The 25,299-nt window shown below is 42.8% G+C and overlaps 1 protein-coding gene across 2 annotated transcripts in view; it reads right to left on the reverse strand.

Annotated features, from left to right (window-relative positions):
- Positions 1–25,299, reverse strand: part of GNA14 (G protein subunit alpha 14) — a 204,318-nt gene that overhangs the window by 82,764 nt on the left and 96,255 nt on the right. For both annotated transcript variants that reach the window (XM_086685041.1, XM_086685040.1), the window contains exon 2: positions 7,564–7,748. In XM_086685041.1, coding sequence (XP_086541167.1) covers positions 7,564–7,748 — 185 coding nt within the window. The remainder of the gene's footprint in view (positions 1–7,563; positions 7,749–25,299) is intronic.

A 25,299-nucleotide genomic window follows, 5' to 3' on the forward strand; every position in this document is an offset into this window, starting at 1 on the left:
GAAGCATTGTGGTAGATTCACATCTTGCCTTGAGGTAGGGGAAGGAATGATTATTTCAATGGTCAAATCAATCTCATCACTCTTCATTGGCTCCAAACATTCCTCATCTTCCAATCCAGGTTGAATGGGTAGTTGTGGGGTAGGCGGGAGGGTGGGGGGGTGTTGTGGTGGAGGGGGTGAGGGGAGGGTGGTCCCCTTGATGGTGATGAAGGAGAAACCCAGTTCTTACTCCATCTTATTCTTTCTTCTTTTCCAAACTCTTAACATTTCAAGTTCTGATGATAGCAATTTTCACACTAAAGTCAACATTGATTAATCAGAGAACTATTGGCATAAATGGAAAAACTCCAGCCCAGGATTTTGGTGGAGAGTTTCTTGTTGTTGTGACACTAGCTAGAACTCCAAGTTCTTAGTAAGAAGAAAAATGTACCACACGATTTTTAATATCCAATGGACAAAGAAAGAAAGAGGCCGAATTTCACATTTGCCAGAGAACCAGCAACCCTGGGCTGCAGCCAAAATCTGAACATAGGCCTCCCTGTTCCCAGAAGCTCATGCAGAAGCTGACTTTTCAAACTGGATGAGGAAGTGGGACTGAAAAATATATTTAAACAGATGTTTTAAAAATTAGAAATTAAGAGGGTCTTAAAATACTTCAAGCTCTGAGAAACTCTTCTATAAAAAAAGTGACATGAATTTACCATTTTCATTTGACTGTGCCTGACTTCCTCACATGAGTCTTTAATAGATCCTTCTGGAACTTCATCCCTTTGCCTTCTGAGAATAAAGTTAAGCTGGAAGAGTTATATACAAAATGTAATGTCCTGTGACCCTGACCCATAAATACTACACTTCACTGCTTTAATGTGAAGTTGGATTTTTTTTTGTTTATTCAGAGAGAGAGAGAGAGAGCGCGCATGCAGGAGCATGCATGTGAGTGGGGGAGGGACAGAGAGAGAGCTAAGAGAAAGAATCCCAAGCAGGCTCCATGCTGTCAGAGCAGAGCCTGATGTGGGGCTCGATCCCATGAACTGTCAGATCATGACCTGAGCTGAAAGCAAGAGTTGGATGCTCAACCAACTGAGCCACCCAGGCTCCCCTGAAGCAGGATATTTGATATTTCAGTTGTATACCTGGTGAATTACCATGTCAATAAATACAAGTATCTTATTAATGATGAGTAAAAAGATTTAACCACTTAATTTCCTAGTGTAATATCTCCACTTACAACATTGCAAGGTATTTTTTACTACAAATGGCATCTATACCTTGGGCATAGTACCAACCTAACCATCATCCCTGATTCTTTATTGATCAAAAAAGAAATGATCATTTCTTTGTAATAACAGGAAACAGAGAATAAGAAAGCACTGGTGAGAGAACCTCCGGAGATTAAGATACAGCTCCTTCTTCTCACCCCTGGAAGATCCCAGTATGAGGTAGTGCTAGGCCCCTGCAAAATTCAAAGCAAACAAACACAGAGCCTGCCCTGAAATAAAATATGTCACCCGGAGATGCCACCATCACAAAACTCATCAAGGCAGCCCAGCTCAGCTGAACAAAATAAACATCCTCAGGGCTGGCCATTCGATTTACCTTTGGGTAGAGATTAACTGGGTCATTCCATGGAACAGATTACCAGAATTCTCCCTCCCCATTCTGGAAAGGTTGACAGGAAACAAGAACCCAGAATGAACACCTCAAATAATGTTAAGGTACTTAGAGGAGCGGTTCTCAATTGTGGCTGCCTAATCAGAAGCACTGCGGAAGCTTCTAAAAGTCCATCTAGGGGTGCCTGGGTGGCTCAGTTGGTTGGGTGTTCGACCTCAGCACAGGTCATGACCTCACAGCTCATGAGTTCAAGCCCTGCGTAGGGCTTTGCGCTGACAGCTCAGAGTTGGAGCCTCCTTCAGATTCTGTGACTCCCTTTCTCTCTGCCCCTCCCCCACTCACATTCTCTCTCTCCCTCGAGAATAAATAAACATTAAAAAAAAATTTTTTTAAGTTGCCACATTCCAAGAACACTCAGTTCTGACTCTCTGGGGGTGGTACCCCAGCAGCAACCCCCTCCCCCCAAGGGGATTCCAAGGTACAGCCAAGACTGAGAAAGACTGTTTCCAACATCCTGAGAAACCTAGAAGTTAGGAGAGGGGGATGTGGATGCCCAAACTCAAGACACTGCAAGGAACCAGTGACAAAGTCATCCTGCCACCCAAATGCAGGACCCGCAGACCTTCAAAGCAAACTAGCAGAGGTCTTGTCAGGAAATTCAACACCCCTCCCCTGCTCCCAGCTCTGCCATTCAGCTGTGGTTGACAGGATGGGCCAAGCCCATCTTCTCAGCTGAACCTTGGAATTCAGCAAAAGTAACCGATGCAACAGTAAGATGCTTTCTGAAGGGAATTTCAGACCTCAATTAGGTTCTCAGAGCGGATGGCAGGCAAAACAGACCTCTTGTTGCTTAATTATTAACTCTCCTTTTTAAGATGTTGTTTTTGTTTTGTGATGAGCCCTTGCAATTATCTGTGCATAATGACATGCAAATATGAGGTGACCCCAGTGTTGTGATGAACTCCCATAAGCAGGAAGGCAGAGTAGAAGCGGGAGTCAGCTGCCGAAGATCCTGAAGACCTTACTCTTTTCTCCAGGGACCAGTGACTATAGAGCAAAAAGGGTTTTGAGAAGCCAGACAGAGTTCTCCTTTCCCCTTGGGAAACGCTCAATCTGTGTCATCCATGCAGATTCTGCAGAACCTTTAGAAGGATAAAAAGCAATGCATTTCTTCACTGCAGGACAGGCCTAGAATGAGAATGTCCCAAGTTGGACACACTACAAACAGCAAAAAAAAAAAAATATGAAGCCCTTCGGACTTCAGTGAAATCATCACTAGTAAACATGAATTAGAAGCAGACTCCAATTTGGGAGCCCTGCCATTGAGCAGTGTTTATTCAAGAAGCCATAAATTCTACTCTGGACTCATATGACACTCCTGAGAGACATTCATGAAAGTTAAGGCTTACCAACAGTGAGAAACACCTGTGCATCATTTCTTTAAAAAAATAAAAGGCGAGGTATAAGAAAATAATCTTCCAGGCTATATATCTTTTTTTTTTTTTTTTAACATGTATTCATTATTGAGAGACAGAGAGAGACAGAGCATGAGCAGGGGAGGGGCAGAGAGAGAGGGAGACACAGAATCCGAAGCAGGCTCCAGGCTCATAGTGGTCAGCACAGAGCCTGACATGGGGCTCGAACCTACGAACCGTGAGATCATGATGTGAGCCGAAGTTGGCCGCTTAACCGACTGAACCACTCAGGCACCCCCAGGCTACATATCTTAATTGAAAAACCATGTTGGCTAAAAACCAAAAGCTCAACTAAATTTCTGATAAATTTCCTTTCCTAAGGAGACTGTCAAATAAATAGGCAAAGATTTTTAACAACCTAGCTGAGCAATAAAATCACTAACATTTAACATAAGACCCTCTAAAATGAGTTACTTCTCTTCTACATTTAAGAAAGTGCTTCCACCTCTGAAAAAAAAACCAAGAAAATGTAATTAAATAGTCCATAATAAGAAGTGAGGAAAGGAGTGCATGTTTGTAAAACTAAAAGTTACTTAAGGTTTTATTCATCTCCCTCCTAATTAATTCTTTGTTTCAAGTGACGCAAGGCTTGGTAGAGAAAACGTGTACTGTGCTTTAAGTTTTATTTAGAGACAGCGACAGTGAGAGTGGGGGAGGGGTAGAGAGAGAGGCAAACAGAGAATCCCAAGCTGGCTCTGAACCACAAGAATTCCAGAGCCACATGCGGGCCTGGAAACCATGAAACTGTGAAATCATGACCTGAGCTGAAGTCAGATGCTTAATTGACTGAGCCACCCAGGTGACCCCATGCTTCTTTAAGTTATTATTTAATACTATGAACACTCATCATTTTATCATTTTGTGATCTGAGGATGGTACTTTGTTACAGTTTCTCATTTGGAATCAGGATTAGCCCACAGAAAAAAATTATCTGAAAAACAATGAAGGGATGAAAATGACCTAAACAAATAGAAGAAATAATGAGTCCACTTTTGGTTTTTGACACTGCCCCAATAATATTTCTGTATTGTATTTCTGTAGTGCCATTTCATTTGTAAAGCACTTCTTTTTGCTCATGTTGGCTTATGATGTAGAAACAGCATGTGTTGTCCACATTTAACATTTGGGGAAGTGCAAAACCAGGGAGGTTATATGGCTTCCCCTAAGACTGGGTGTGGAGAACCACAGAGTGTGGATGAAATCCACTTGTGGCCTGTTTTTGTATGGCCCATGGGTTAAGAATAGCATTTACATTTTGCAAATAGAGCTTCCAATGAGTCTACTCATTTGTTGACACCTCTCCTATGGGTGATTTTGCACAACAGCAGAGCAGGAAAGAGACTATATAGCCCTGAAAGCCAAAAATATTTACTTTCTGGCCCTTTACAGAAAGACTGCTGACTTCTGCCCCAGACCCACAGGGGAGCCATGAATAGAGCCCAGATTTTTGGGAACGAACCACCAGTGTTGTTTCTACTCAATCTTATGCCTCTTTGTAAAGCCTGTGATTCATCCCAGGCATTTGTTTGAGGGATAAGAGGAAGTTTATGAAGCATAAATGTAGGTACTTGAAATAGAAAGAAGGCATTGAGAAGGGAGCCAGATGCAGCAAATGAAAAGGAGATAGGAGAGGAATTTGGCCCCAGCATAGACCACATCCAGAGCCTCACCTCATTTAGAGGATTTAAATGATGAGATTTGAAACCTTTTCAGTTGAGGTTGCGATTAGATTCAAGATTTTAAGTTCATGCTGGAATGGGTTCACTTTGGAGGGTATTGGAACAGGACGAATATATTTTGCATATGGGACTAACATGAATGGGGGGTGGGGCGCAGAGGGCAGACTGTACTGGGTTGAATAATATCCCCTTGAAATTCAGGCAAATCCCAAACTTCTCAGAAAGCAACTTTATTCGGAAATCTTTGTAGGTGTCATCAAGTTCTGATCCTACTTGGGATGAGGGTGGGCCCTAATCCAATGACTGGTGTTCTTAGAAGAAAAGGGAAATTTGGACACAAAAAGGAGAACGCCATGAGAACAGATTCACACAGGGGAGAACCCTGTGTGAGGACAGGCAGGGACTGCAACGCCATGTTTACAAGCCCAAAGGGTTCCGAGGATATCCAGCACCGCCCAAAGCTAGGAGAGAAGCCTGAAACAAATGTTTCCTCAGAGCCTCCAGGTGGAACCAATCAATGACGACTTCAGACTTGTAGCCTCCAGAACCAGGAGAGAATGTATTTCTGTTTTAAGCCATCCTGTTTGAGGTACTTTGTTACAGCAGCCCTGGGAACCTAATGCAGATTAGTGGTCAAGTGGACACGGCCTTATGAAGAAGAATTAAGACCGAGAGAGAAAGAGGAAGTGGTCGAATGCCAAACCCCATAAAAATGTTTTTGCTTAAAACATAAACCCTTAGTACTTCTGGAAGACCTTGAGGGAAAACGACACAAAACCAAAACCCAGAGACGCTGATTTTCAACCTGATTGGGTTTTAAAAACACATGTCGCCAAGGTAAATAGAATGAACTTACACTTGAGTTTTTCCTTCCCAGTAGACCTGTTTACAAGTCCATCCCTTAAATTCCAGGCTTCCCCCCATCACCCCACTATGAACGAGAAACAAAATGCATTTTCCAACAAAGGCAAAGGGATTAACTAAAATCTTCACAAGGATGTTCCTGACTTACTTCTTTTTTGAAATAATCCTAAATTTCCACAGGTGGCCTCATTTTCCAAATCCCTGGTACAGTGGATCCTTGAATGGCATCAGAGTTGGGACATCTACCCCTAAACAGTCAAAAACGTGCCTATAACTTTTGACTTCCCCAAAACTTAACTACTAACAGACTGCTATTGACCAGAAGCCTTACTGATAACATAAGCAGTTGATGAACACATATTTTGTAGGTTAGATGTGTTATACTCTGTATTCTTACAGGAAAGAAGCTAGAGGAAATGTGAGGAAAATCATAGGAGAAAATACATTTATAGTACTGTACTGTATTTATTGAAAATATCTCCATGTATACGGACTTGCGCTGTTTAAACCTGCGTTGTTCAAGAGTCAACTGGATAAGCGATTAAAAAATAATTCTACACTTTCAATCAGATACAAAACCAGTGTATCATGGAATCATCACAGTCACCTCTAGAAGCTTCCAATGGCTCAGTGTGTAACCTCTTACACTGCTTGGCACCAGATACACTAAAGGCTAATTCTCCACCCCACCCCCACATACACACATTTTTCAGCACAACGTTCTTGAAGGTTGAAGCAAGATCCATTCCTTCATTTCTTCAAAAGTGCAAGGAAATGGTGGTAAAGACATGAGGTTGCAGACATCATGTAAAGTCAAGTCAAAACTTGGGTGCATGCTATGTTCCTATGTAACTTGGTCACTGAGTGATAAAAATTTAGATTCATTGTTCTGAAACTCTTCGTATATCATGTATAAAATATACATGAATGTAGGTGCTACAAGTTTGTGATAAAGTTGTTGTTGGGGTCCATCCTAAAGCCTATGCAATGCTGGCATTGTAGCAGCTAAATTCTTTTTAGTAGACCCACAAAAGACTCATCTTAGAATATTCCTTTATCATGTCATGTTGTATCTTGGTATTAATTTATTTCATTTCATTTCATTTAAGTAGGCTTCATACCCAGTATGGAGCCCAACCTGGGCCTGGAAATCATGACCTTAGATCAAGACCTGAACTGAGATCAAGAGTTGGACACTTAACTGCCTGAGCCACCTTGGTGTCTCCCTCAGTATCAACTATTTTAAATAAACTATTTCCTCTCTATTTTCTTAATGAACTCAGATATAGTATTTAGCAATAGATTTGCATTCCAGTATACCATATACAATTTTATTTGCCTTGTCCTTCCACATTCCTGGTTATCTTATTTTCCTATGACTTTAAACATAATTATATCTTAAATAACCAGTGGTGATAGCAAAAGTAAAGCCAGCTTGAAACTAGTACTTTATGAGAGCCCATTGCTAGTTGGGACATAAGTATCACTCTCCTCAACCATTACCTAGCTCCTAAAATAAAGAAAGAAAACCCACCAATTGCTCTCAGTGGTCTGCAGGTCATTTATGACCCTACTTCCCATGACTGGGAATTCTGGGAAAGTTGGCCATTACAAGCCCACGATCTCCACTGTGCCAATGAAGAAATTAATGGGTTACCTTTTCTCAGCACCTGAAAAAAGCAATGTTAATGCCCACATTTCTGAATCCCAGCGCACTGGGGAGCACCACAGTACCCCCATGAGAGAACTCCTGCAGAAGACAAGACTACAGAGCTAACTAAGTTCGTCACACTCCTCTGGAGTTTGGGCCCCAGATCTTCTTTGGTCTCTGAAACCAAAGCACTCTGTAAATCTTTTTGTCAAAAGATGTACATGCTCTCTAGAGAAGGAACGCATGCCTCCACAAATAGGGCCAACACCCCTGTGGCACTTACCTTATTCTGCTCACACACGTACTGTATCCTCAGGGTGTCCATGGCTCTGATCATGGATTGCATGGCGGTGAATATGTTTTGGTAAACTAACTTCGTGAACCCCTTCCTGTCTTCATCGCTGTAGCCAGACCCATGGATGATTCTCATTTGCTTGATAAAGGTGCTTTTGCCACTTTCACCAGTTCCTGGTAAGACAACACAAGGGGAAAATGCAGTCAGCAGTCTTTAAAAGGAACATGCTAGGAAAGAGGGGACCTCCTGGCTGTGTTGGTCTGTATCGTGATGAACGGGGTTGATTGGGTCAACTTGGAAGGGGCCTGCCAGTATCTTGCCAGTAATATGGTGTCAGTATCCTGACCCTAGGCAGAGGAGTCCATATTCTGTACCCTGTGCTCCCACTCCTTCTCTCCCTCCCTCTCACACGTGCGAGCGCGCGTGCACATGCGCGCACGCACACACACACTTAAGGGTACGTGAGTGTCTCTGTTCCTTAGAGTAATTCTAACCATCAGCTCTTATAACCAGCACTGTTTAGGCCCCAGGAAACTGCTCCCCTACATCCCTTTTCCTAAGTTCCTTCTGATAACTGGCAACTGTGTCTGAAAGCCCCAAACGTTTAAGGGTTTCACTACCGCTAATACAGCAGCAGTGGTGATGGAGGCTGCATCAGTGCGCGGGGAGGACCTCAGCAACAGGATCAAAGTCTTATTCACTCGTCAGTTCCTGCCTTTCAGATACGTGAGCACAAGTGATCCTTGCACAATCCAGCACCATCCCCGGTTGTGCCAAGTGACTGTATTCTGGCTCCTCCTCCTATTCCAACTTGTAGTTCAGGGGCTCCTCCAAACTCATAACACCTGCATGTGGCAGCAGAGGATCAGTTTACAGGATCAAACCATTCCTGCTGCTCTGAGACGTCCAGGCATAACATGTGGGACATAAGATGCCAGGACTCCACATTTTAAAAAAATTTTAAGTTTATTTATTTCAGAGAGAGAAAGTGTAAGTGTGAGGGGCAGAGAGAGAGAATCCCAAGTAGGCTCTATGCTGTGAATGGAGAGCCTGATGTGAGGCTTGAACTCACAAATTTTGAGATCATGACCAGAGCTGAAGTAGGACGATTAACCAACTCAGCCACCCAGGTACCTCAACCAGGACTCCACATTAACATTAGATTGAGATAATGCTTCACAAGACAATGACAGTTACAGTGTAAGTGATAAAGATGGATATGATGCAATGAAAATATTTTCTAACATTTTCTGTGATAATTTATTGTACCTGAAACTAATATAATGTTACGGGTCAATTATAGCTTAAAAAAAGATAATTTATTGTAGGAGTTCCCATTACCATGTTTGGAACAAGTCATGTTATATTATACCCATGATTCATTTTCAAATCTCAGTATTGTTTTAAGAATTTTGTAACAATTCATGTCAATATGCCCCCAGCAGGGCAAAGTTTCTTCAAATTGAAGATTTATGAGAAGCTATCTCAGAACTAAAATGATTCAAGCCAAGTTGTAACTTCAAATGGGTGAGTTGTGCCGTACTCAAATTATATTTTAACAAAGCTGTTGCAAAAAAAAGAAGTTGTCTGACTCAGTATTTCTGTCAAAAGAGCGCAAATTATATGAAAACCTTAATTAAAATATACGGATTTTTCCATAATGGCAGCAAAAAAAATTGTGGCGTCGTAAATGATTAATTATATCTTTACTACTCATCCATATCTCATTGGCCCAACAGACTACCAGACAATGCAATTACAGACAAATTCATCCTCTGGAACTTTGCTAACACTTAGTCACATAAAAACCATAGTTGTACACATCTTTTTTGACATTTTAAAGACATGTTTGCCACGGTCAGAGGATAGAACATAGTGATAATAGTTTGTTAGCTTAATTATAACCTGCAACTGTTTGGACTTATGGGATGTGGGTCTCTGTGATGTCTCTGCAAACATCAGGGCAGGGCCTAGCACAAGGGCCCTGAGAAACAGAGTCGCTCAAGTTTTCCACATGGATAGTTGAGATACAACTGTGAACATTTGTTAAGATTTTTCCTTCTAAGAAAACATGTTCCTTCAGACCTTTTCAAACCCAAACCTACTCTTCTACCTCCCCACCCTCACTCAACACTCTCAGTGGCATCCCACTCTGCTCAGGAAGAAAGACAAACTTCCTCACTCTGGCCCATAAGGCTGTGCAGTCTGGCCCCTTGGGTCTTCACCACCCTCTTCGTACAACACACATTCTCTCACCCTCTGCTCTCTGACACATTGGTCTTCTTGCTGCCTTTGCTCATGCTCTGCACATTCGTCCTGCTCACCTTGGCTCTTGGCCTGGCCTCCCTAATGAGGTCAAGTTCCCCGACTGTAAGTTCTCCAGGTACCAATCATAGCATGTGCTCCAGCCACACTTGTGCTCATTAATGCCATTCTCCATTTGACATGTTTTCCCCTACCAGTCCGCACGTTCCATAAGGGAAGACAGGGGCCACCTTCCTTTTAACTCACATCATCTCCCCTTGTGCCAGGTGTTACTGTAGAGGCCACTTATGGGCGACAGGCTTGAGCAACGGAATGTTGAACAAGGGAAGAGAGCCCACAGTGACCACTAGGCTGAATGGAGACAGACCCACCAGGTGCCCCACCTCAAAATATTCACAAGCCCTAATTGACCAATGGGCTACTTACAACCAGGCTTAGTTACCATAATAGGGAAAATTCATACATCCCCATACCTCCTCATCTTCTCCCCTTAGAAACAGCCCCCTCCCACTGCCTCATTGCAGATGGCCTCTCCTCTGCGGTCCTGCCCACCGCTCCCCTGCAATGTATTCAATAAACTGCTATCTCCTTTGTTCTGCCTTGGCTGAATCCTTTCGCCGCCCACACCACCGGCTCCCACCTGATCGTCACCCTACATTTGGGAGTCCCCATTCAATATAGAGAGAGAAATCCCAATAATGCCTGACACTTGGCACATACTTAATAGGCTTTTAAACTACTTTTTAAAATTGTGGTAAAATACACATACAGTTCACCATCTTCATTTTTTTAATATATCAACTTTATTTATTTTGAGAGAAAGAGAGAGAGTGGAGGAGGGGCAGAGAGAGAGAGAATCCCAAGCACACTCCATGCTGCTAATGCAGCACTCTGACATGGGGCCCAAATTCACAAACCGTGACATCATGACCTGAGCCAAAGTCAAGAGTCAGATGCTTAACCAATTGAGCCATCCAGGCATCCCAGGATTTCCTTCCTTTTATTAATTTTTAAAAATGTGTTTATTTGTGAGAGAGACGGAGAGACAGAGTGCAAGCAGGGGTGGAGCAGAGAGAGAGGGAGACAGAATCCAAAGCAGGCTCCAGGCTCTGAGCTGTCAGTGCAGAGCCCGACATGGATCTCGAGCTCACAAACCATGACAGAATGACCTGAGCCAAAGTCGGTCCCTTAACCGACTGAGCCACCCAGGGGCCCCAGGATTTCCTTCCTTTTAAAGGCCTGAATAGGGCGCCTGGGTGGCGCAGTCGGTTAAGCGTCCGACTTCAGCCAGGTCACGATCTCGTGGTCCGTGAGTTCGAGCCCCGCGTCGGGCTCTGGGCTGATGGCTCGGAGCCTGGAGCCTGTTTCCGATTCTCTGTCTCCCTCTCTCTCTGCCCCTCCCCTGTTCATGCTCTGTCTCTCTCTGTCCCAAAAATAAATAAACGTTGAAAAAAAAAAATTAAAAAAAAAAAATAAAAAAAAAAATAAAGGCCTGAATAATACAGCAGTATTTGAGTACATGATAGTACTTAAGAGTATACCTAGTCTCGACTACCTGTAGTAACTAGACAAACGACCCCCTATCTCTCACACAACCACCCTACAAGGTGTGTGTAATCACAGGGCTTTATTCAGTCAGACTAATGACAGACTGTATGGTCAGGGAACAAAGTCAGGGTCATGACCAAAAGGACTTCGTTAGACTGGTCTAATGAAGACAAATCGGAAGCTCACAGCCACACCGAACTCTGAGCCCCAGCAGGACCACCATCTTGTAGACATACGGCTGGAGCACGAAGAACCTTCAGACAGGTGCAGGTTCTCACAGGTAGCCTCACTGCTACCTCACTTCCACTTCCAGAGGCAGAAAGGTGGGTCAGAGATGAGGAAACTGGCTGCAAGTCAGGAAACAAGGCAAGGTGGGTGCCAGTACGGAGCTGGGCCCAGAAGCCAGGCGACAAATGCCTCAGCCTTCAGGTTCACCAAGGATACCACCTTCCCTGAACGAATTGTTTTCCCCTCCATCCCCTCAACAGTCAGGCCTGTCCCCTTAGAGCAATCTAAGCACCTGGAACACCCCAGTGGAGCACATCCCCTAATTACAGACCTCTCGCTACTTAGTCCCCTAAGGGTAAAGCTTGAGGGTCACTCATTTGGGTGCCAGGCACACTGATTACTACATAGTTGGCTGTCAAAGGATGGCTAAATAAAGGTATGAAGAGAACAAACGTGAGAAGCCACAGTTTTATTCCATAGGTTCTAATACCATGATCACATAAAAATAAGATATGAATTTTCCAGAGGATTGCAGTGACACCAGCGGCCCCTGAAGCCACAATTTCATGATTACTCCTGGCTGCCCAGAACCCATACGATAACATGAGAACCTGTTGAAGACTCTCTATTGTCTGAATTTCATCCAAAGTTCCAGATGACACAAGATCTCTGCTCTTACAGAATTCTGGGGTCCCTGAATCTTCTTTTCACTAGGACGCTGCCATGCATTCTTCTGTTCCACCCCCACAGGGTTGACCTCTGGTCCAGTGCTACCTTACCCCAAGCAAATACTAATCCTTCTGCATATTATACACCACAAAGCTGATGTGAAAGGAGAGATTACGTAACTATCTCAAGGCAGAAACTGTGATTTTGGCCCTGAGACCAGAAAAATCACTCGAGACTCAGCCCAAACTTCTACCAAGGTAAAGATCTTTTTTAGTTTTACAGGCCATTCACTTACAAGAGGTTAAAGCCAACCTCACCACTAGTCCCAAAGATAGGAACATTTTCTTTTTTTTTTTTTTTTTTTTTACAAGTCATTGCTTTTTGCTTTGGGACATGGAGCATTTCAAGAAGAAAATGTTAAAAATGATTTTTAAAGGTTAATTGAAAAAGAAGATATAAATAGTGGCACCCAGGTGGCTCAGTCGGTTAAGTGTCCAACTTTGGCTCAGGTCACAATCTCACAGTTCATGAGATCGAGCCCCACATCGGGCTCTCTGCTATCAGCAAAGTGTGCTTCAGACCTGATGTACCCCCTCTCTCTTTACCCCTCCCCAGCTCAGGCTGTCTCTCAAAAACAGACATCAAAAAATATTCACAAAAAGAAGACATAAACTCATTTGATGAATACCAATACCTTAAAATATTCTTCAGTTCTATATTGTGGTTATTTGAAGAACAAAAAAACCAAACATGGAACAAAACAGGCTCGGTTAAAGGCAGAAAGAGAGATTGAAAGACACAGTCCCCTGGGGGCTGAGTCCAGAGAAGAGTGACTCAGGGTGGGAGGTGCACTGGATCTTATGTAAGGCACCGCACAACCCAGTTAGAACCTTCTATCTCTAAAAGGGAAACTGAAAATTATAAAGATTACATAGTTTTTTTAATTTTTGTCCAAGGTCGAAATTTGTCCAAAGTCGCTCAGCTTCCAAGTGCTGGGTCTCAGGTCTAAATTCAGGTCTGTGCTGGTATGTGCACTTCCCATGTTAACACCATGTGCTAGTTTTACACTGAGCGTTTCCCCAAATAAATGGTCGAGTCACACCCTCCTATCTTTTTAAGCAGTCTTCATCTGGTACCACGTTGCGACACTTAGGACTTTATCTTTAATCCTTCAGAGCTCTGCTCTAAATGAGAGGTCTCCAGCAGCAGATGGGGGCAAGAGAGGGGCAAGGTGGGGGGGGGGGCGCTTCCCTCTGCAATGACATCTGTGACTGTGACCAGAGGAACCAACAAACTCAAGCTAAGGATCTGAATTGAGCTTCCTCATCTGTTCTCAGCAGAAACTCGACACCCATACACGGACTACAACTATCTATTCTATGCAAGTAAAGAAAAAACATCTAAAGGAAATGATTTTTTAAATGAAAATTACTGGTGACTGGAGGATTAGGTGACTTAGCTTTACATACCCCACCCCCACCCCATCACGCTTTACAATGTGTGATTCGGTCAGGAGCACAGTCTACGCTGCTTTGTTTCTTGTCTCTTTGTGAGGACTTTCTCCCAGGCTCGCCCACAAAATCCACAGATAGTGAAGACAACTTGAGCTCTCACCCTGGGGGCCGCTTTTTGACTCACAGGGAGGGCAAAGCCTTAGGTTAGAAGGTGCATTTTGGTGTCAGGTTACTGAGGGATTCAAATCTGAGCAACAGGGGCCAGTCGGGGAGGGGGAGAGGACCGGGAGGACAGGGAGTGGACCACAGACTGGCAGGACTTTCACTCCTGGACCCAACTCTGTTAAAACACCAGATGGGCAAAGGAATAAAATTACCATTCCATTTCCAGATTCTGTTCCAAGTATTAATAAAGGAAACGGCTCTTTGTCCCATTTAGTTTTTAGCTCAACGTTTTCATATTTGGGGGGAAAAACCCAACAATGGTTATAAGTACTTTTAAACGTGCATTAAGGTTAAGGTTCTTGCTTATCGTCATCCTCTTGCAACCGTCCTCTGTAATCAAATCGGCAGATAACTTGTCAGGAAAGCACTCTGGCCGGTAACAGATCCCCTGGAGGCCCAGTACCAGTTCTCTGCCCCCTTGCTCCCTGGCTCCGGGCAGGAGACCAAAATGCCTCTCAAGTAAGGCTCACACACTCCCCTGAGTCTCTCACTGTAAAGCTCTGCCTGGGATCTCTGCCTCTCCCCAGCCCCTTAAATAGGAGTCATTTCCTTTCCCAGAATAGCCACTCAATAAGTGGTTAAAAATTGCACACACACAGCTTGCTACTCCAGCATACTTAACATAGACCACAGGCTTCTTGCTTTCTGTGGGGGAGGGGTATACATCTTTGACCTTGCCGGGCTACAGGCTGTTTTACACGACTCTTGTCCCTGGCATGTACTTAACCAGTTTCCCAAGACCTTGTCATTTGTATGCCCATCTTGTGATTTTTTTTTTTTGTTTGCCATACTCATATACCACCTGTATGATTTTAATATTTAGCAAAATTTTTTACTCAAATAAGCTTGTTATGAAAGGAAACATGGATATTATTAGGTGAAAAACCAGTATCATTTGCCATGATTAATCTAATTAAATGTATTAAAATAAAGACTTCAGCAATATTCCAACTAAAAAAAAAATGTCTACCACCAGTGATCAGGTATCACATTTTGATAAATAACAGACACAAATTACTGCCCTCTTTATGTGAAATTTACCCATTTACTTAAAGGAGCTTTCCCCTCTTTTTCTCTAGAGGCTTCTGGAATTCTCCCCATGAACCACATCCAGATACAAAAAAATTAAAAAAAAAAAACAAAACACTGAGGGTTAAAATTCATGTTACTGAAAAAGGGCCAACAAAATGTCTCAGCACTAAAACTCTAAACTTTTTCTCAGATTTGAGAAAGCAATGTGAGATTCAACTTTCAGCTTACTGTTAAATACACAGAAAGGCTCACGGAGAAAAACGTTGCCTTTTAGGAGCCAAGAGGGAACAGAGGCCAAAGCAAAATAAATCCTTTGCAAGTGATAGACCAAGGACATCTGAACAGTACATCAATTGTTCTAAAGTTCACCTACAATCTTTTGCGAAGACAGCCTCCCCAAGAGCCAAAGCAAAGAGCTGATTAAGCTTCTCAGATAGGCAGAGCTGTCTCCAGCGTCCTGGGATGTTTTCTGAAACCATCTGTGAGAAGCCATTGTTTTTTTGTTTTTTAGCTCAGCTTTACAAGAGGACAAACACAGAGCAAAAGTGTAAGTCAAAACATAAATGAAGACACGATTCTGGATGTTGATGTAAAGGATGGAGACCTACAGGCAGACAAGGGTGTGGACCTACCGTGAAGACCGGCAGGCTGGCTCTGTGGGGCCTTAGTGCTCGTGTTCCCTGACCCGTCTGGAGCCTAAAACCCAGCACAGAGGAAAAACCTAACTAATATTTGCGAACGGATATCTATTGACCAGGACAACCAGGATGGTCATGATCTCGGAAGGCAACAGGAAACAGGTTTTTCTAACCAAGAGAAGACTCGGGACTCGGTGGGTGAGTCTGGTGAGTAGACGAAGCAACCCCACACAGGGGCAGGCCTCCTGCCGATTGCCCTTTCCACCGGGCCACGCAGGACCCCGTGCCAGCCAGGCACGGAGGTTCAACTTCCATATCAGGGTTTCCTGGTAAAGGGATAAGTTAAAAAAACTTCTTTTCGTAAAATTTTTAAGCAGGAGCAGTTCTCAGCGGCAAGGAGGGCTGCCCCGGGAGAGTGCCTGGACTTGGGTGCACTGGCTCCTGTAACTCACCGGTGACCTTGGACAGCAGCCACCCCACACAGTAGGAATTTCTGCACCTGTGAGTGCTACAATCCTAGGGCTGGTTATTCTCAAGATACTGATGGAGGAGACAAGCTGGCTAACATTGGGGGAAATTCCAAATGATTCCTTACTGCAGCACTGGAATGAATGTTTTTGCTCCCCCAAAATTCGCATGTTGAAAACCTACTGCCCAAAGTGATGGTATTAAAAGGTCCTTTGGGATGGTGGGGGCGGGGTGCCTGGGTGGCTCAGTTGGTTCAGCATCCAACTCTTATGGCTCTTGATTTTGGCTCAGGTTATGATCACACAGTTTGTGAGTTGGAGCCCCAGAGCCCCATGTTGGGCTCTGCACTGACAGTGTGGAATCTGCTTGGGATCATCTCTCTCCCTCTCTCTATGCCCTTCCCCCTCTTTGCTCTCTATCTCTTTAAAAAAAAAAATAGACTTGAAAAAAATAAATAAGGGGTGCCTGGGTGGCTCAGTCAGTTAAGCGTCCACCTTCAGCTCAGGTCATGATCTCGCAGTTGGTGGGTTTTTACACCAAGTTCCAATTTAATTTCTGCATGAATAAAATCCCCACAGAAGCTCTGTTTTTCAATTTCTAGAGGGAAAACATTTTTTGAGTGCCGTCAAGATTCACTTATTTAAGTCAGTCCTGTCTGTTTGTGCCCAGCCCCCATGTCGCCAGCATAATCATGTCACCGGTCTCCAGCTTCTGTGCTTACAAACAGAGGGGGTGTGATCTTTCACCATGAAAGGAGGAGCAGTGTCCTAGGAACAGAGAACTGGAAACAATTGAAGACAGGGTTCGCGGCTGCTCTCTCAACAGAAGAGGTGACTATGGGGCTCTTGAAACCAAAAAGGAGAAGCCGCAAGAAATTAAGTGAAAAGGCTCAGTAAATAGTTTGAGATTTTTAAAAAACCTAATAATAAAACAATGGGGAATGACAAGATGCTGTATTAGATTTTTTTTTTTTTTTTTGAAAAGCAGGTGGCTTTGCAGAGAAGTAGTGTCTAAAACCAGAGATTACTTGTTCTGCATTTAAATTTTTTTTTTAACGTTTATTTATTTTTGGGACAGAGAGAGACAGAGCATGAACGGGGGAGGGGCAGAGAGAGAGGGAGACACAGAATCGGAAACAGGCTCCAGGCTCTGAGCCATCAGCCCAGAGCCTGACGCGGGGCTCGAACTCCCGGACCGCGAGATCGTGACCTGGCTGAAGTCGGACGCTTAACCGACTGCGCCACCCAGGCGCCCCTGCTGTATTAGATTTTATAGTCTTTCTGTTTCATTAACCTGCAAAATCATCTTCACTGACTAACCAAGAAGAACAAGAATTCCCAACAATTCCAATGGCAATTCCTGCCATTTTCTATCATCTTTGGGTGACATTTTGATCAAGAATGTATTCAGGTTTAAACCGATTTCTGAGTTCTTATATCAAAGCCAAGCCAAAAAGTTATGCTGACAATTTTAATTGTGAAGAATCGATTAATTTTTCTGATTTGAAACATCAAAAACAATGTCCTTCTCAGAGTTGTCATATGTGTATTTAAAAGTTCAACTGCAGTGGAACAATGAAGCTAATTTTTACTCTAAATTGAGTTATTTACCTATGCAACCAAATTCCTATAATTTGTTTTAAACGTGGTATTCTTTAAAAATTCAATAAAATTTTTTTGAATTATTAACTGCTTTATGTCAGGAAACAGTTGTCAATGATGGATGTGTCATTGACCTCTTGGATGTAGTCACATGATCCAGAGGTGTTTGTTACTTACCAAACATTATAACTGACCCTTCCATAAAGAGTTACAGTTTTGAGAATTTTGCTCATTCTGTACCAACAGTCCATCTGTATCAGATTCTGGAAAAGTAACACGATATACACAATCTTAAAAATCAAATGCTCTATTTTGGAAAATGTCCTGGACATCAATTACTTTTCCCTAGAGATGGTTAAGCCATACCAAGGGAAGGGAGAAAACTACTCAAACTCTATAGCTGACAGCTAAAATATTAGCAATTTCATTAGAAGTACAACTCATTTCAGTTGGAAGCAGGGTTATGAGATCACTTTCTGCTCTATGATTCTGACTCATCATTGTTTTACTTTCCAAAAACACAAATGGTAAGCATTTTAATAAATGATTTTATAATCTTCCACTCTTCACCATTCCTGCTGAAAAGTTAACATTCCCCTCCCCCCTTCTTACAGAAATGTTCACCAAGAAATAGTAACACCAGGGCACAGATAACGCTTTGACTCCTCAACCTTTGGAAGAATATGAGGAGTCATTTAAAAACATTTTTTAATGTTTATTTTTGAGAGACAGAGTTCAAGTTGCCGAGGGGCAGACAGACAGGGAGACAGAATCTGAAGCAGGCTCCAGGCTCTGAGCTGTCAGCACAGAGCCAGATGCAGGGTTCAAACTCACAAACAGTGAGATCATGATCTGAGCTGAAGTCAGAGCTTACCGAACTGAGCCACCCAGGCATCCCTGAGGAGTATTTTTTTTTTCCTTTTTCAAGTCTTTCTTTAGATTCAAGTTAGTTAACATACAGTGTAATATTAGTTTCAGGTGTAGAATTTTATTTATTTTTATGCTTATTTTTGAGAGACAGTTAGAGCATGAGCAGGGGAGGGGCAGAGAGAGAGGGGGACACAGAATCCGAAGCAGGCTCCAGGCCCTGAGCTGTCAGCACAGAGTCCGGCGTGGGGTTTGAACTCATGAAATGTGAGATCATGACCTGATCTGAAGTCAGAGGCTTAACCAACTGAGCCACCCAGGTGCCCCGAGAGACTCAACAATTTCTTAAAAAAAAAAAAACAAAAATTCTGTACATTTCTCAATGCTCATCACAACAAGTGCCCTCCTTAATCCCCATCATCTATTTCACCCATCCCCGCCCCCTCCACCACTGCTCTGCTAACCACCAGTTTGTTCTCTATAGTCAGGAGGTCTGTTTTTTGGTTTACGTCTCTTCCCCCACCCCCACATTCATCTGTTTTGTTTCTTAAATTCTGCATGTAACTGAAATCACGTGATATTTGTCTTTCCATGAGGAATAATTGACACTCGAATGGTTAACACCATAGTGAGTCTTAAGGGAAAACTTGTTCTTGTACAAGCTATCATCATATGAAAGTTTGATTTTGCTCCTGTTGAAAAAGAAGAGGAGCAAGAGGACAGCAAAGGCAAAAATTATTTAAACGAAAATAAAGAAGCTCTCAGAAGAGGCCACGGATTTAAAATCCTTAAGCCTCAGTAAAAGCAGGCAAGGAGGCAGGGTAACTTTTAAAACGCGCAAGCATTTTGCTAAAACAACTCCCTGACTCTTCTTTCCACCCTCACCCCACCCCAAAGATAAATTTACATGGAAATAAATTAAGTGTTACTTAAACAAAAGTGCAGTTACACGTAGAATCATGTTAAGAATGAAAACTATAGGGGCGCCTGGGTGGCTCAGTTGGTTAAACATCCGACTCTTGATTTCAGCTCAGGTCATGATGTCATGGTTGGTGGGATTGAGCCCTGTGTTGTTGGGCTCTGTTTTCACAGCACGAAGCCCACTTGGGATTCTCTCTCTGCCCCTCTCCCGTGCGTGCACGTGCATGCGTGTGTGTGCACGCTCCCTCTCTCAAAAATAAGTAAATAACCTTAGAAAAAAGTCAGGCCATATCATTTTTGCCTGCCTTCCTCTCCCACAGTGGTCTGCCAACATATCCAACTCCTCTTGCAACATCACTTTTTTCCATGAATCCCCAGAATTCCCAGGTAGAAATACTCATTCTCTTCTTGTTATGACTATATTTTTACATACCACTATTGCTGCACTGATCATAATGTTTATATTGTTTTGTTAAAGTTTATTTATTTTTAGGAGACAAAGACAGCACAATCCAGAAGGGAGGGGGGAGAGAGAGAGACACAGGCAGACAGACACAGAATCGGAAGCAAGCTCCAGGCTCTGAGCTGGTAATGCTGAGCCTGATGCAGGGCTCAAACCCATGAACCATGAGATCATGACCTGAACCAAAGGGGGACATTTAACTGCCTAAGCCATCCAGGCACCCCATGATGTTCACATTGTTTACATGTCTTCATCACTCTGTAATTTCCCTTAGATCAGGAACTCTCTTCTACCTGTGGACCCCAGGGCCTTGGACAACACCTGCCATGGAGTAGGGGCTCAATAAATGAATATTTGAAGAGTTATGTAGTATCATGTGCCTTAGCATTCCTCATTTGATCACCACACAGCCTGGGAATCTTTCCTACTGTTCCATTCAGAGGGCACTTTCCCAACATAAATGAAATACCCTCTCTGCTGTAATTCTCTTTCAATCCCCTAAACAAACAAGTTTGTGCCTACTCAACTCCAGAGATCTCATCGAACAATCTTCACTATAGCTTCATTCTCTGAAAAAAGTTTTTTTTTTCTTTCTGGTGCACAACTGTATATCACCAGTTCAATTCAAGACATTTTTAGAGTCATTTCCATCATTATTAGTTGAGCACTTGGTGAGTTCCTAGGCTGGGCACTAATTCTAGGGCATAAGTCTCCACCCAAGTAGGGAAGGCCAACTCCTTGGTTTCCTTTCCTCCAGGCCAAGATCCCTTTCAGCCTCAGTCTCCCCAAAACTGTTAGCTCCAGAATGACTAAGACTAAAACATTTAAGTAATAATTTTTCAACATGTCTCTTACTGATATCCAAAAAAAGTACTTAAATACACACACATACACACACACACACACACACACACACACACACACACACACACACACACACGGGGCATCTGGATGGCTCATTTGGTTAAGTGTCCAACTCTCCATTTTGGCTCAGGTCATGATCTCATGCTTTGTGAGATCAACCCCCACATGGGGCTCTGTGATGACAGCATGGAGCCTGCTTGAGGATTCTCTCCTCTCTCTGCCCCTCCCTGCTCACTATGCTGTCTCTCAAAAATAAATAAACTTAAAATATATATCTATACATACTTAATTTCCAAGGGACAGCCTAATGATTTATAACTAATAACAATTCTCAGCCCCACTTATCAAGCTCTATTTGTGGGAAGAGGTTTTCAAAAACTGTCTAGACTTCTGTTTCTAGGATGGATTAAAGTGACCAAGATGACCATATTTTCCAGTTGCCCAGGACTGGCCTTAGTTTATACCTGTTGTCCTGAGGTAATTATTAATAGCATCCTTTTTCATCCTCAAATGTCCTGGTTTGGACAATGAGGTATATGATCCCCATTAATATACTCTGCCATATTGGGGTTGGGAGACACTTGAGAGCATGCTCTGATGTCATAACTCTAATTCACTACTTAAGCCCAAGGTAAGAAAATCCATCACCAGCTAGGTTTTGCTTTTCATAAGCCTCTACTTGGACAACAACAAAACCCCACCTTTCCAGTAAAACAAACGCATTTCTTATGTCGGAAAGATTTATTTTTTGACCTTGCTATATAAAACCAGCTCAACAATGTCACCCAACTAGCTGCTTTCTTACCCCGTGGAAAAACATATGCAAAAGAGGTCATTTAACTAAAAAAAAAATCTGTATATGAGATAGCGATTATCTCTATTAATTACATCTCCAGTGACCTACTTATGGACAAAAAAAAAACCGCTTTCCACCAAAAGCCAATTTGATGCCTCTTCCAAGGCTGTAATTAAACATAGGAAAGAAATGGTTATAAAGAAATTGTTACTCTCTTTTCTCATTCTATCAACACTTAGATTCCTCTGCTGTGATAATAACAAGGGTTAGCCCTCTAAGGCGAGGGGAAGCAAAAGAGAATAATTTGAAGACTATTCTCATTTTACCCCAATGATAATGATAAGCTCTTGAGGTCTTGTCTTTGGGATAATGGAGAAGGCAGTATGGTAAAATAACTGTAGCCAGGTGCTACATTTTGGTTTCAGTGTTTTTTCTTGGTACTCAAGGGCCTATGTTTCTGGAATCCTAGATTTTTAATGTGCTGGTTAATTATGTGACTTCAGACCAATTACTTAAACTCTCTGAACCTCAGTTTCCACATCAGTTAAGGGGCCAGAATAAGACCACTCCTGTCATTGTTTGTTCTAAGAATTAAGTCACTTTAATTCTAGAAAACAATGCTCAAATATTATTATGATATGTGGTAAGAGTGATAACTGTGGAAATGGAAAGAGGGAATATAATGGTTTGGAAGATTGAATGTATTTGCAAGACAAAGCTATAACCTTTCAGACCAGGTCATCGGTGGCATTTCTAATAATGGGGAAATTAGGGAAGTAGTGCCTGTATTCATGTCCTAGGCTGCTGTCACCAAGTACCACATACTGGGTGACTTAGAACAAAAGAAATTTATTCTCCAGGTACCTGGGTAGCTCAGTTGGTCAAGCATGTGCCTCTTGATTTCAGCTCAGATCATGATCTCATGGTTTTTGGAATTGAGAGCCACATATGGCTCTGTGCTGATAGTGTGGAGCCTGCTTGGGATTCTCTCTCTCCCTGCCCCTCCCCTGGCTCATGCTCTCTCTCTCTCAAAAATAAATAAACTTTTCTTTAAAAAAGGAATTTATTGGGGCACCTGGGTGGCTCAGTCGGTTAAGCATCCAGCTTTGGCTCAGGTCATGATCTGGCAAGTCTGTGGGTTCAGGCCCCCATTGGGCTCTGTGCTGACAGCTTAGAGCCTGGAGCCTTCTTTGGATTCTGTGTCTCCCTCTCTCTCTCAAAAATAAATAAATATTAAAAAGATTTTTTTTTTAAGGAATTTATTCTCTCACAGAGGCTCTGAGAGAAAAATCTCTTCCTTGTTTCTTTCCTGGCTTCTGGGGGTTGCTGACAACCCTTGGTGCTTCTTGGTCTATGGCAGCTTAACTCTAGTCTATGCCTTCGTCTTCACTTGGCCATCAGTCCTCTGTGTATCTGTGTTCAAATGTCACTCATCTTAGAAGGGCACCAGTCATAATGGATTCAGGGCCCACCCTAATCTAGTATGACCACATCCTGACTTGACTGTAGCTACCAAGACAGTATTTCCAAATAAGCTCACATGTGAATCTGTGAAGATTCCAAATTCATCATGAATTGGGGGCACTCTAGTCAACCCAGTGATCACAGGCTCAACACCCTAAGAAACTTGATATAATAATTATTGGTAGGATTTTACAGAAATGGAAAGAAAGAATACTAGGGGATTCCTCTGCATTTTCTTTTTTTATTCTTTTTCTTTTTTTTGTTTTTGTCTTTTTCCTTTGAGAGCACATGAAAGCAGGGGCTGGTGTAGAAGGACAGGGAGAATTTTAATCAGGCTCGACACCCAGAATGGAGCTGAGGTAGGGTTCCATCTCACAACCCTGGGATCATGACCTGAGCTGAAATCAAGAATCAGACGCTCAACTGACTGCGCCACTTAGGTAGTCCCCTTCATATTTTCTAGACATAGCAAACTTTTATGCTTGCAACATGAAAGACAAAAGGGCTCTTCATTGTTTGCACTTCTCTTAACCACCATTTGAACTGTTTCTGGGACATTCAAGAATTTTCTCCTCACAGTTTTTGTCCTGACACTTGTGTCCTATGTAAAACAACCTCTTTCAGTGAAGTTACTTTATTAGGAGTAAATGTGAGTGACCAATTAAGATTCCACATCGATGTGGCAACATCATTTTAATTTTATCACCAACAACCCCAGAAGTTTAGTTTCATGGGTCCCATCCCCATGAGATTCGGTCAAACAATTCCTCTTTTAATTTGAACATCTTTTAAGAAGGCATACATTCGCTAGTTCAACAGAAACTCTCCCACATTCTATCCCTAGTCCCCACTGTCTTATCCCAGGTCCCACTACACATTTAAGGTACCTGCTGGAGCTCTGAAAACAGGAGTTTGCCAGCCCTGAACTCTGTGACCTCTCATTCCCTATGGCCCTGAAACTAGCCCTCGTCACCCCAGCTACGACCATCACTTTACTCCATTTCACCCCAAATCCCCTCACTTGACAATTATGGGGCTAACCATTTTCCCTGGTTATTTGGTTGTTTTGTAATTATTCTCAGTTCAGCTTTTGTCTCCCCCACAACTAGATTAAAAATAGCTTTGTATTTTGTATCCTCCCACAGCACCTAGCCTAACCATCTGCACAGAACAGACATACACATGCACGCTGGCTAAAAACCAAAGGGCCAGCAAGACAACATCCTGCCATTATTCTCATCTTCCAGGATTTGACACAGTGCCACACTTAGAGTTAGACAGAGACGCTCCCAACTTTAGACGACCTTGCCCTGAACCTCCTTCACCTCCTTACCCAATGCAATGGCAAGGCCATGGGACCAAGGGGACAGGCCACTTGTAGTCTATGTCCTCTCCCCAGCTTCACAGCCATGCTCCAGGTGCTTAAGATCCTAGAATTCCACTGGCCCTGGGCCCACTTCCACTGCCCATGTGGACCCTTCCCCAATCCATCCTCTTGAGCATGAACATGCCACTGGAATACGCATCCCTAAACCTGAAGTACAGCTAAGGGACAGATGTTTTGAGGGGGTGTTGACAAAGCTTGGATGTGTTAGCCCGAGTGCATGTCAACCTTCTGCACTCTGTGTGGGGGTGGGGGTAGGGGTGGCAAGGAGACAACAGCTTGGCATCCAGCTTCCATGTGTATTCTCACCTGGGTCCAGCAAATGTTAAGTGGCTCAATATGGACTCAGGGTTGAAGAGGTAAATATTAATGGCAAAATTCTCTTATCTCTCACTTTTACCTAGGACATACTCTCCAGCCTCCGTGTATTTTGGCATAGATCTACTCATTAGAGAAATAACTGACTTTCAGTTATTTGCTGAAAGGACGATAGATTAAAATGAGTACTTGTTTTCACAGAGGGCTTCTAAGAACTGAAGAAAAACTTCAAAAGCATGGAAGAATGGTACCTATTATAGGCTAAATATGCTAAGAGTCTTCTGACTTAGCCAATGTTTCTGGACCAGCCGCATTACCCAGGAAAATTGGGAATGATGTCACATGGTCACATTCAAATCAATATCCACTCTGAAATAACCATCACCACAGGGTACATCTAGGTTCCAAATGCATGCATTATCATAAAATACATTCACGTTAGGCACTCCAGTGTGAAATCAATTTGACAATACTAATGAAAAGTGCATTTAAAATATCTTTGAAGTAGCCATTAAATCG

This window comes from Puma concolor, chromosome D4 (genome assembly GCF_028749965.1).
Source record: "Puma concolor isolate L17-30 chromosome D4, mPumCon1.1.hap2, whole genome shotgun sequence".
Taxonomy (NCBI): Eukaryota; Metazoa; Chordata; class Mammalia; order Carnivora; family Felidae; genus Puma; species Puma concolor.